The sequence below is a fragment of the Bacillus rossius genome, chromosome 1 (genome assembly GCF_032445375.1).
Source record: "Bacillus rossius redtenbacheri isolate Brsri chromosome 1, Brsri_v3, whole genome shotgun sequence".
NCBI lineage: Eukaryota > Metazoa > Arthropoda > Insecta > Phasmatodea > Bacillidae > Bacillus > Bacillus rossius.
The window spans coordinates 135,607,460-135,617,936 of NC_086330.1; the positions used below are offsets into that span (position 1 = coordinate 135,607,460).

Below are 10,477 nucleotides of genomic sequence, written 5' to 3' on the forward strand. Positions count from 1 at the left end.
ACCGAGGCTGTTTCAAATGAGATTACACCCAGAAAAACTCACAAAGTCTGGTGACATCACTTTTGACAAATCACAAAAATGTACTGAAAAATTACCAGACAATCCTGGTGCATGGCAACAGCACTTCCACTAACTTCCCAGAGTCTTTTTCTCACTCTCTGAACTCTGCCTCTCCCTCTCTTTCATCTTATGCAACAGGCCAATTATTGTATCAGCCCGTTTAAAAAAGAATCAAGGCGAGAAAAAAGTACAAAGGTAAACTACATTACAACTCTTATTTTTGAACAAAGAAAAACAAGCCATACTTAAATATGTGAAGGCAAATAAAAACCTAAATACACAATCAAACGTGTAAAAATAAAACATAGGGGCTTATTCAGTAAACAAATTGTCAGAATAACTTAAAAAGTATGAAATAATGTAAATCATGATTGTAAAACATAAGGCAACCACATTACTACTTCTTAAAGGGCATAAAAAATGTTATTTAAATATCAGAAAACCTAACTGTAGCACTTAATATATAACATAATAGTTAATTTAACCATTTAACCCCTTAACATATTAACCTGAGTATATTAGTTTTTTTACATTTGGCACATAATTATTAACCAGAGTTTACTCGTCTGATTAACAAAAACGTGCGTCCGATTATATTATTTCGAGTTTTCTCGAAACAGTTACATGAGCTCTCACTAGATGTCAAGGTAGGTATTGTCAGCCTTTGAAACAGACTTCCAGTAGTTTTATGTTACCCACTAGATGTCAGGGCAGATTCGATCCATCACAGTAGCCTACTTAAACGCATTCGCCGTTTGTGTTTGAACAATTGTTACATTAGATGTCTCTAATAGTACTATTATGAATTTATGATGTTCCCGCCAATGTTTACATATGTTTACATATGTGTACAATGTTTACATATTTCAGCTGAGGTGTCACAGGTAAACCAGGCATCAATGTAAATGTAAATGTTGACAATAATTTTCTCGTTATTTTCTCTTATTTTTTGATAATGATTTGGCTGAACTCATAGCTACAGAAACAAACCATTTTGCATCACAGTACATTCAAATACATCTTCAAACCAAATGGAAACCAACAAACAAAGAGGAAATTATGTTTTTCTTACACTAGTTATGGCTCAAAGCATAGTCAAAAAACCTACATATCAAATGTACTGGGCTAAGAACCCAATATTTGACACACCATTTTTTTAGGAAAACCATGCCATTTCGCAGATTTGTTCAGCTGAAACAGTTTCTTCATTTTGTGGATAATGAGTCATATGATGCAGCCACCCATCCAAACCCTAAACTGAACTAATTATGGCCTATATATATATTCATTTGCAAAATAAATTTTCTGAACTTTACACTCCAGAAAAAGATGTCACAGTAGATGAAAGCCTTATGTTATATAAAGGGTTTCTAGGTTGGAAAAAGTACTTACCTCTCAAAAGGGCGCGGTTCGGAATAAATTCATTCATGTTATGTGAATCGTCAAGTGGATATGTATATTCCTTCGTAATTTACACCCGACAAGGAACAAATTTTGATGATGAATACAAAGTCTTGCCAATGTCGTCACAAGTAGTTATTTTTATACCTCACCACAGCTATCAGATATGTTGTTATCACATCGAACCGATTCTTATGGGACTGTGAAAACTACAAGAAAAGAAATGCCACCAGAACTGCAGAAACAAAACTTGCCGAAAGGCAGTGTCATGGCTTTCCAAAGAGGAAAACTATTGGTATTTAAGTGGATGGACAAGAAACCTTTCACAATGTTGTCTACAATCCACAATTCTGAAATGAAAAGTGTTACAATCTATGGACAACGGCACATGAAACCACAAGTTGTGTTAGATTATAACAGTACAATGAGAGGTGTGGACATTGTTGACCAGCGCACAACAGACTATGCAGTACACTCATAGAAGATGGCGGGCAAGTAATGTGATGTGGAATTGAGCTCTGCGGAAATGGTGGAATTATAGGAGTACAAAGGAGTTGAGAAGGGAGTATACTAAGATAGCAGCGTAACATTATATATTTTGTATCAATGTAGATAAGAATTAAGGGTTTTAGTGTTTAATCTTTTGCATAAGGAGGTAGTAGTGTTGTGTTGATTTGCGGTCGCCACGTGGCCGTTTAATTAGAGTAGAAATAAGATCTAAGGTGTAGGATTATCTGTTGGTTATTACAGTAGGATTATATATTATTTAAGTTATTTGGGTAATAGGTTAGTGTAGAATAGTGAATTGTGACAAAATGGGTAGGGTGAAATGTAAGTCGAAGCTTAAATGTGTGGGTTGTAAAAAGGTGTGGAAAGATGGAGAGAGTGGTGTACGGTGTGACAAATGCGAAGGCTGGGTCCATACGGAGTGTGCAGGACTAGAGGAGGGGGAGCTGGGTAGTCTGGGGCAGGAGTGGATGTGTAAGGATTGTGACAAGGATAACAAGGGTTCAGGAAGTGTGGCAATGGCAAGAAGCAGTGGTAGCCAGGAGATGGTAGGTGGGGTGTCAGGAACTCAGAGGGAAGGAGGGAATGTAGATGTGGGTAAGGACTGGGCACTCAATTTCATTGGTGATATTCTGGGAGGAAAAATTGTTGAGGGTCTGAGTGGGACAAGGAGGGAAGTCAATTTGGAAGAAGGATTAGGTGAGGTGTTGTACAGGAAGGAGATGGAAATAAAACATAGATTAGAGAGGGTAGAGGAAGAAGTAAAAAGGGAGGATGGGTTGAGAAGTGTGTTAGTAAGGGTCGAAAGGCTGGAGTGCGAGCTGAAGAGGACAAAGGAGGAAGTTGAGAAGGAAAGGCAGATGAGAAAGGAGGCAGATGTGGAGGTAGATAGGCTGCGCAGGAGGGTGGAGGAGCTGGAAGGGAGGGAGAAAGTAAGGACTCAAGCTGTTAAGGCCACATATGCAGAGGCATGTACTGGGGAAGTTCAGGAAACAGGTGTCAGGTTGCAGAATGAAGGGGTAGCAAGGAGGGTGCGGGAGGAGGCCGGCAGTAAGGCTGTGGGTACAAGCAACGTAGATGTGAACAGGCATGAAGAGGGCAGGGATACGAAAAGGGGTACAATAGTTAGACAGGAGCCCGAAGTGATTTTCCTGGGCAGCTCTATTGTGAAGGGGGTAGAATTGCAGGGGGTGGGGAAAGGAAGTATATATAAAGCTGCGTTTGGGGGTGCAAAGATTAGGAACTTGGGGGAGAGGGTAGGCTGCATGAAAGGAAGCAGTAAAGTTAAGGTGGTGGTTGTTCATGTAGGGGGAAATGATGTGGCTGGTAGAGTGGTGGGGAGGGAAGTAGAGGAGGATATGAGGGGGCTAGTGGGCAAGGTGAAGGAGAAGTTCCCTGTAGCCAGAGTTGTGGTCAGTGGGGTACTAGTAAGGAGGGGTATAAACTATGTCAAGGCTGCGGCGGTCAGCGAGGTGTATGAGAGGGTGTGTAGGGACTTGGGAGCCATGTTGGTAGATAGCAGGAAATGGGTGGGGCAGGACTGTGTGGGCAGGGATCAGGTTCACCTAACAGAGAGGGGAAAATGGATGCTAGGAGACCTGCTAGGAAGGGAGACTTCTGGCCATTTGGAAAGGGCAAGGTTTGAGCAGCAGGGAAGAAGATAGCAACTAGATAGTGAGGAAGGTGGAGAGAAGGGGGGTGATTGTGAATATAGTGCTGATAGCAATGCTAGGGAGGAGGTGACAGCTAAAGTCAACAAAACTTAGATTGGTTGGACGGGGAGCGAGGAAGGAGGAAAGAGGGGGGTGGAGTTGGATAGGGCTGCAAGAGTGCTGGAAATCGGGGTTCTAAGGGGAAGGGGCACTCGTATCAGGGCGGAAGGGACAGAGGCGCAAGGGGGAAAATGCCAATATGTAAAAGTCGCAGTTATAAACTGTAGAAGTATATATAAGAAGGTGGAGGAGTTCTGGGGCAGGGTGGAAGCCTATGGGGCGGATATCATTGTAGCGGTGGAGACATGGTTGGACGAGGAAATTAGAGATGGGGAACTGAAGAGAGCACACTTTGAAATATTTAGAAGGGACAGAAACAGGAATGGAGGAGGGGTAATGGTGTGCATGCGAGAGGGACTCTGTGGTAGGGTTGTATGGGTTGGGGGGAGAGCGGAGTTATTGGAGATGCAGTTCCAGGTAGGAGAGAAAAATGTACAGCTGATTGCGGTGTACCGGCCACCAGGGCAAGGGGATGAAGCCATACGGGAGGTGCAGGACAGGTTGGACATGCTAGGGGAAGGCAAGTGGGTGATAGTGGCGGGGGATCTGAACATGCCAGGGGTGGCATGGGAAAAGGGGCCGGAGGGGATGGGGTCAAGGGAACAGAGATGGGCATCTCAACTGGCAAACAGAGGACTGGAGCAGGTGGTGACTGAAAGCACCAGAAAAGGTGCCAGGAGAGGAGAGCAGGATGACGGGAACCTGTTGGATGTGGTACTTGTGAGACCAATGGAGGCGGTCAGGGGAAGTGTGGTAATGGAGGGCATCAGTGACCACAGGATCCCAGTAGTGGAGTTAGACGTGGGCTGGAGGGAGAAAAGGGTAAGGAGGGGAAACGTGGTAAACTGTTGGGGTAAGGCTGATAGAGTGGGGGCAGAGGCATTCCTGAAGGGGGAATACAGTAGATGGGTAGATATAGAGGACCTTGAAGGTAGATGGGCTGCCTTAAGAAATATTCTGCTGCAGATGGCTACACGTTTTGTACCTCAGAGGAGGGTAGGCCAAGGAGGTGACCCTCCCTACTATGGAAGGGAGTTGAAAGTGTTGAAAAGGAAATGTAGGAGGCTGCATGCGAGGGCAAGGAAGCTTGGGGGAGAGGAGATAGAGGCGGAAATGAAGGCGCTTGGGAAGGAACTAGGGAGGAAATCGCGGGAAGCAAGGGATGCTTACATGGAACAGCTGATGGGGGAAGGGGGGACGGTAAATGGGACGGAGCTCTACAGATACATAAGAAGAGTGAAGGGTGAGGAGGGAATAGGGGTTCTCAGAGGAGGAGGGGGGCAGGAATATACAGAGGACAGGGAAAAGGCAGACTTACTGCAGGAGCAATATCTGGCAGTATTTACAAAGGGGGAGGCATGGGAGGGTAAAGAGGACGACAGTTTAATGGGCAGGAAGGCCTTTGAGCTGCGACTGACAGATGTAATTAAGGTGATCAGGAGGTTGAAAGGGAGAAAGGCAGCTGGGCTAGATGGTATAGGGAATAGTCATTTGAAGTTGGGTGATAGGGAGATTGGGAAGTACCTGTTGGAGGTTTTCAAGCAGTCTCTGGAGGAGGGGAAACTACCAATGGAATGGAAGGAGGCAGTGGTAGTTCCCATCTACAAGGGGGGAAATGATAAGGCGGAGCCAGGAAGTTACAGGCCGGTCAGTTTGACGTCCTGTGTAGGAAAAGTGATGGAGAGGTTGGTAGGAAGGTACGTAAAAGGGGAAATGGAAGATCTGGGGTGGGTGGATAACAGGCAGCATGGATTCAAGATGGGGTTTTCATGCGAGACCCAGATGGCTGGGCTGTTGGAAGACCTGGTGGAAGCGGTGGACGGGGGGAAGCAGATAGATGCAATCTTTATAGATTTTGAAAAGGCGTTTGATAAGGTCCCCCATAGGAGGTTAATGGAAAAGGTTGAGTTGCTGGTGAGGGATGGAAGGGTGGTAAACTGGGTGGGTGATTTCCTGAGGAATAGAAGACAAAGAGTGAGAGTGGGTGAGGAAAGCTCCGAGGAGGGGGAAGTGACGTCGGGGGTGCCACAGGGGAGTGTGCTGGGGCCTCTGTTGTTCACAATTATGATAAACGATCTGGGGGAGGGCATGAAAGCCAGATGGAGGCTATTTGCAGATGACTGTGTAGTGTATGAGGTTGTGGGGGAAGGGGGATGTTTAGCAGAGGACTTGATAAGGTTGGAGCAATGGACGGAGAAAAATGGAATGTCCTTGAATGTTGGTAAGACAAAAGTTGTCAGATTTACAAAGAGGAGGAAAGTCACACGAAATGTATATTACTGGAAGGGGCAGGAGATAAGAGAGGCAGCAGGATATAAGTACCTGGGGGTGACACTGAAAAATGACCTAGGATGGGCGGAGCACATAGAGGGGGTGGTCAGGAGGGGAAGGCAGGCGCTGGGGTTGCTTGGTAGGACCCTGCAGGGAGCTGGGAGGAGGACAAAGGAGAAGGCATACTCCACATTGGTCAGGCCAATGTTGGAGTATGCGGCGGCGGTCTGGGACCCCTACCTGGTGACTGAGGTGAAGGAGCTGGAAGGGGTACAGCGCAGAGCGGCTAGGTGGGTGATGGGAATGTGGAGGAGGGAGGGGCAGGATGGGAAACTGCATAGCCCAACGGAAATGATTAAGGAGTTGGGGTGGGAAACGTTACAGAGGAGAAGAAGAGTGGAAAGGTTGGTCAGGATGTTCAAGGTGCTGAAGGGGGAAGGGGGATGGGGGCAATTGGGAAGCAAAGTACATAGAGGGGAGTACAGAGGACGAAGAGACCACAGATGTAAGCTCCAGAGGGTGTGGAGGCGGACAGAGAGAGGGCGGAACACCTTCCTGGTGAGGACGGGGAGGGAGTGGAATGGGCTGGGGGAGGAAATGGTGGAGGTCAGGGATGGGAGGGAGCTGAGGAGAAAGCTGATGGAGGGGGGGGGGGAGAGGGGAGTGAGTGGGAGTTCTTGCCACCGGGTGAAAGCCCAATTGCAGGTTAATAAGTAATAATAATAATAATACCCAGGAAGAGGGGGAAAAAATACTATAAGATTTTTTTTCTATTTAGTGGACCTAGCAATATGGAATTCATTTTTGTTATATTCAAAGTTGGGAGAGAAGCAGTCACATTTGGAGTACAGAGAGGCTGTTGTCAAAAATTTGATTGAACAGTTTCACAAGCCAACCAACAATGTCGCCAGGACGAGGTAGGCCTGGAAAATCAACGAATCCACTGAGAATGACTGAACGTCACTTTCCAGCTACGATCCCGCTGACAAAAAAAGCAACCCTACACGCCAGTGTGCAATGTGCAGCAGGGTGACAGATGCACGGGGGAAAAAATACGGCGTGAAACACGGTACATGTGTGAAGACTGTGGTGTGCCACTGTGTGTAGTGCCGTGCTTCAGAGTTTATCATACAACAGCAGACATTTAGGCAGAAATTAGTTAGTCTTTCAGATAACTACTTTTGAGAAATAATTCTAACCATGCTGACCATTACTAATGTTGTTATAATAACTGTTCAACTTCCAATATATGTGTTAAATGTTATTTATCTAAATATTTATCTATTTGATTATATTCCATAAATATTTATAATGTATTTACATATATTTCAACAATGACAAGTATACTCGGGTTAGTAAAACAGTGTGCATTAAAAATTACATAATTTTGTAAAAAATGAAAAACCGTATGTTTTACATGTGGTACGTTTATTTGCATATTGAAAACAATACATTACTGCAAAAAAACATTTATAAAAAATGTTTTTTTGGACATATTTATCTAGCCATAATATATATGTTAAAGGGTTAACAAATGGGCAGGGCAGTAAACACTGTTGTTACAAGTGTTAAGAGGGCTGGAGCCCCAAGCCAGCCACACTTACTTCTGGGGAAACCCCACTAGGAATTCTTGGTAAGTGAAAGTGGATGACGAATGACAGGCTTCGTGTTTAAAACCAAACTGACACAAACAGTACTAAAACAGTTAACGTACAAGACTATTTCAGTTATTAAAAAAATTTGCACTTGAAACAAGTAATACCAAAACAAACACACACACATTCACACAGCACAAGCATAGTTAAAAAAAAATAGCGGCATATGTTATACTGGCGACTAAATACGCACTTTGCATATGAACGTGAGGCTCACATAATCCAGTTGGAATTTTCAAATTATATTTTAGGTTTACATAGAGGAACATCTGTAGTGTTGGAAAAACCCCTTTTCTTCGATATTTTAATTGCAGACAACCCGCAACCCTAGAAATTTACCATGCTGAATTTCACAACTCACTGAACTGTCAACTCTATACTTAACTTATAATTACCTTTGGCCACCGAACATTCCGAACGACCACTGGTCAAACGGCTTCGTGCTCTGGCCTGCAGTGCGCGATGGCTGAGGAGGAGTAGACTGGGGCGGGGCCTGCTGTTTTGGAGCATCTTTATTCCCTTCCTTCGCAGGCTCTTCGGTTGACTGCTTTGCTTTCTTTGCCCCGGCTGGCTCAAAGAACTTTTCAAAACCTTTCGGAGGCTTAGAGCAGAACTGTTTCCACTCGTGCAGAATGACTTCCAGGCTCGGCACTGCCCGAGCTGCGTGCAGGTAGCTCAGATTTTTTTCTAGCTGAACAACAGAAAGCATGTGATGCATTTTGACAGTCATTTATGTTTCATGTACTGGGCACAATTAGATTTCAGTTGATGTTATAAATTCCCACCTGCTGTTTAAGTGTGACAAATTTTTGTGTAGTATTGTTCAACTGTAATGTTTAATATTTTACTACAAAGTGTACCTATCTCCCATTTTTTAGCAGATCAAATTTTGGCAAACAATTAATTACATAGTAATTATGAAGTTGGGGCTCTTCTGAAAAAGAAGTTTGTAAGTTTACAAACACAGTGTTATAAGAAAATTTATTTTTAGTAGCTCCTTTAATGTAAATTTTTAAATTTCAATTTAGTTTTTCCTTGACCATTGCTGGGTCTTGTGTTGCCCCTACAACACCATGCTAAGGAAGACCTTAAGATACCCAGCCACACTGTCATCTGCTTGTTATAATGGCTGAGGTACAACCCAGCCTCTGGCTCAATCATCTCACAATGAGGAGCATTCACCCATGGGCTTGTTCCGACTCAGGCAAAACGAAAAACTATTGCTGATATACAATTAAAGTCAAAAAAAGTACGTCTGAATTAAACAATTCTTTTACAGGATGATTAAGAAACATTAACAGCCCAAAAAAAAAAATATTTTCGGATTTAACTTAATTTTTCGGAAAAGCCTTAAAATCCAACAAATACCGTTACTTTCCTAATTCATCAAAAACGTACTGCTTAGAAGTAAATTTTCTAGTGGACAATCGGTATTACGGAAATTAGTTCACAAAATTGTTATAAATAATTGTACGTTTTGGCATGCACGATAGATGACATTAAAAAATAACAGCAGTCCCTTGTATTTCCACAAAATTTTATTCTTATACGTTTAAAACACTGCATTACTTTTCACAAGTCTCATTTGACAGGTTTTAAAACAAGAAAAGTTTTGTTTCATTTTTTTAACTACACATCTATTTAGGCCTAACCTTACATAACTTGAAAATGGCTCACCAAATTTTTGTCAAATCTGGCTCTTTTCAAGCCATTCCACAAATACCTCTCTAACTTTCTTCCGGATGGTAGAAACCTATAAGCCATTCTGCTTATAATTATCGTATCACAATTCACACCAATACAAATGATTCAAATTACATTTTTCACAAGGCGCATATACGTACGACACAATCAGCGAACAAGTTACACAACTACAACAGACTATAGGTTCGTTTTACTCGCAGACTCTTTTTGACCTGTTATCTCTTGGTAAACCGGTATACGTTTTACTTGCTGGAAAAATAAATATATAAATATTTTTCTTGTGCGTGCATAGCCCTTCAAGGCAATTAGATCATGCAAAAGAGGTAGGGTGGTATACATATTTATATCTTGAATAATTCCTTTGACAAGAAATTCTTATATGCATTCTTATTTAAATACTTGGGTGCCATATAGGTTGCTTGAGATCGTCTAAAGGAAATGCTAACAAGACAGTCTTGATGAAGACAATCTAATGATAGTCTCATATTTCTTATTTCCGAGAGGGCATTCTCTTGTATCATAGTCGTTGCTTGAGAACAACATTGCATAAGCATTGACGTCGAACCAAGTGCTTACCTATTCTCCGTTCACTCTTACCTGAGTTTTGGAATAAACAAATCCTCTTGTAAACAAACATTTTCATTGGCTGCCGGCCGCCGCGCACATTATTCATCCGCAAGAAATAGTCCCTTGGTTACGTACCATTTGTAAGTATTTTTACACTGCCTTTTTTATAACAATTGTTGATATATAGCAATATAGCGTTTCATCATTAATTTCCAATACGGTTTAATGTGTCAGCAACTATTTACTTACAATTATGTTAGCAGACGCCGTGTGTACCGTGGCATAGACAAAAGGTACTGTACAGTGTACAGTTAATGCCCGGCGCAACAGTTGCATTTCGGATTCGCGCGCGCACGTCGGACCGAGTTTTGTAAAACACAGAACGGGAAAGCCTTTGAAAAGTGCACAGAAAACTATTGTGTTGAATGTTTTTAAAACATTTTCAGACAAATATCCGGATTGTCGTGTGAACGATATCGCGAGTTTAACTGCGGAATTTAGGCGTGTTTCGAAGAGCAGTGTACTTCGTGCAAGGAAAGA

The 10,477-nt window shown here is 42.9% G+C and overlaps 1 protein-coding gene across 1 annotated transcript in view; it reads right to left on the bottom strand.

Annotated features, from left to right (window-relative positions):
* LOC134546184 (AFG3-like protein 2) overlaps window positions 1–9,566 on the bottom strand; it is a 62,559-nt gene extending 52,993 nt beyond the window's left edge. Inside the window, exons 1-2 of the mRNA XM_063388771.1 lie at window positions 9,344–9,566; window positions 8,062–8,357 (exon numbers count right to left, since the gene is read on the bottom strand). Coding sequence (XP_063244841.1) covers window positions 8,062–8,357; window positions 9,344–9,430 — 383 coding nt within the window. The 5' untranslated portion in view covers window positions 9,431–9,566. The remainder of the gene's footprint in view (window positions 1–8,061; window positions 8,358–9,343) is intronic.
* Between the last annotated feature and the right edge of the window lie 911 nt (window positions 9,567–10,477).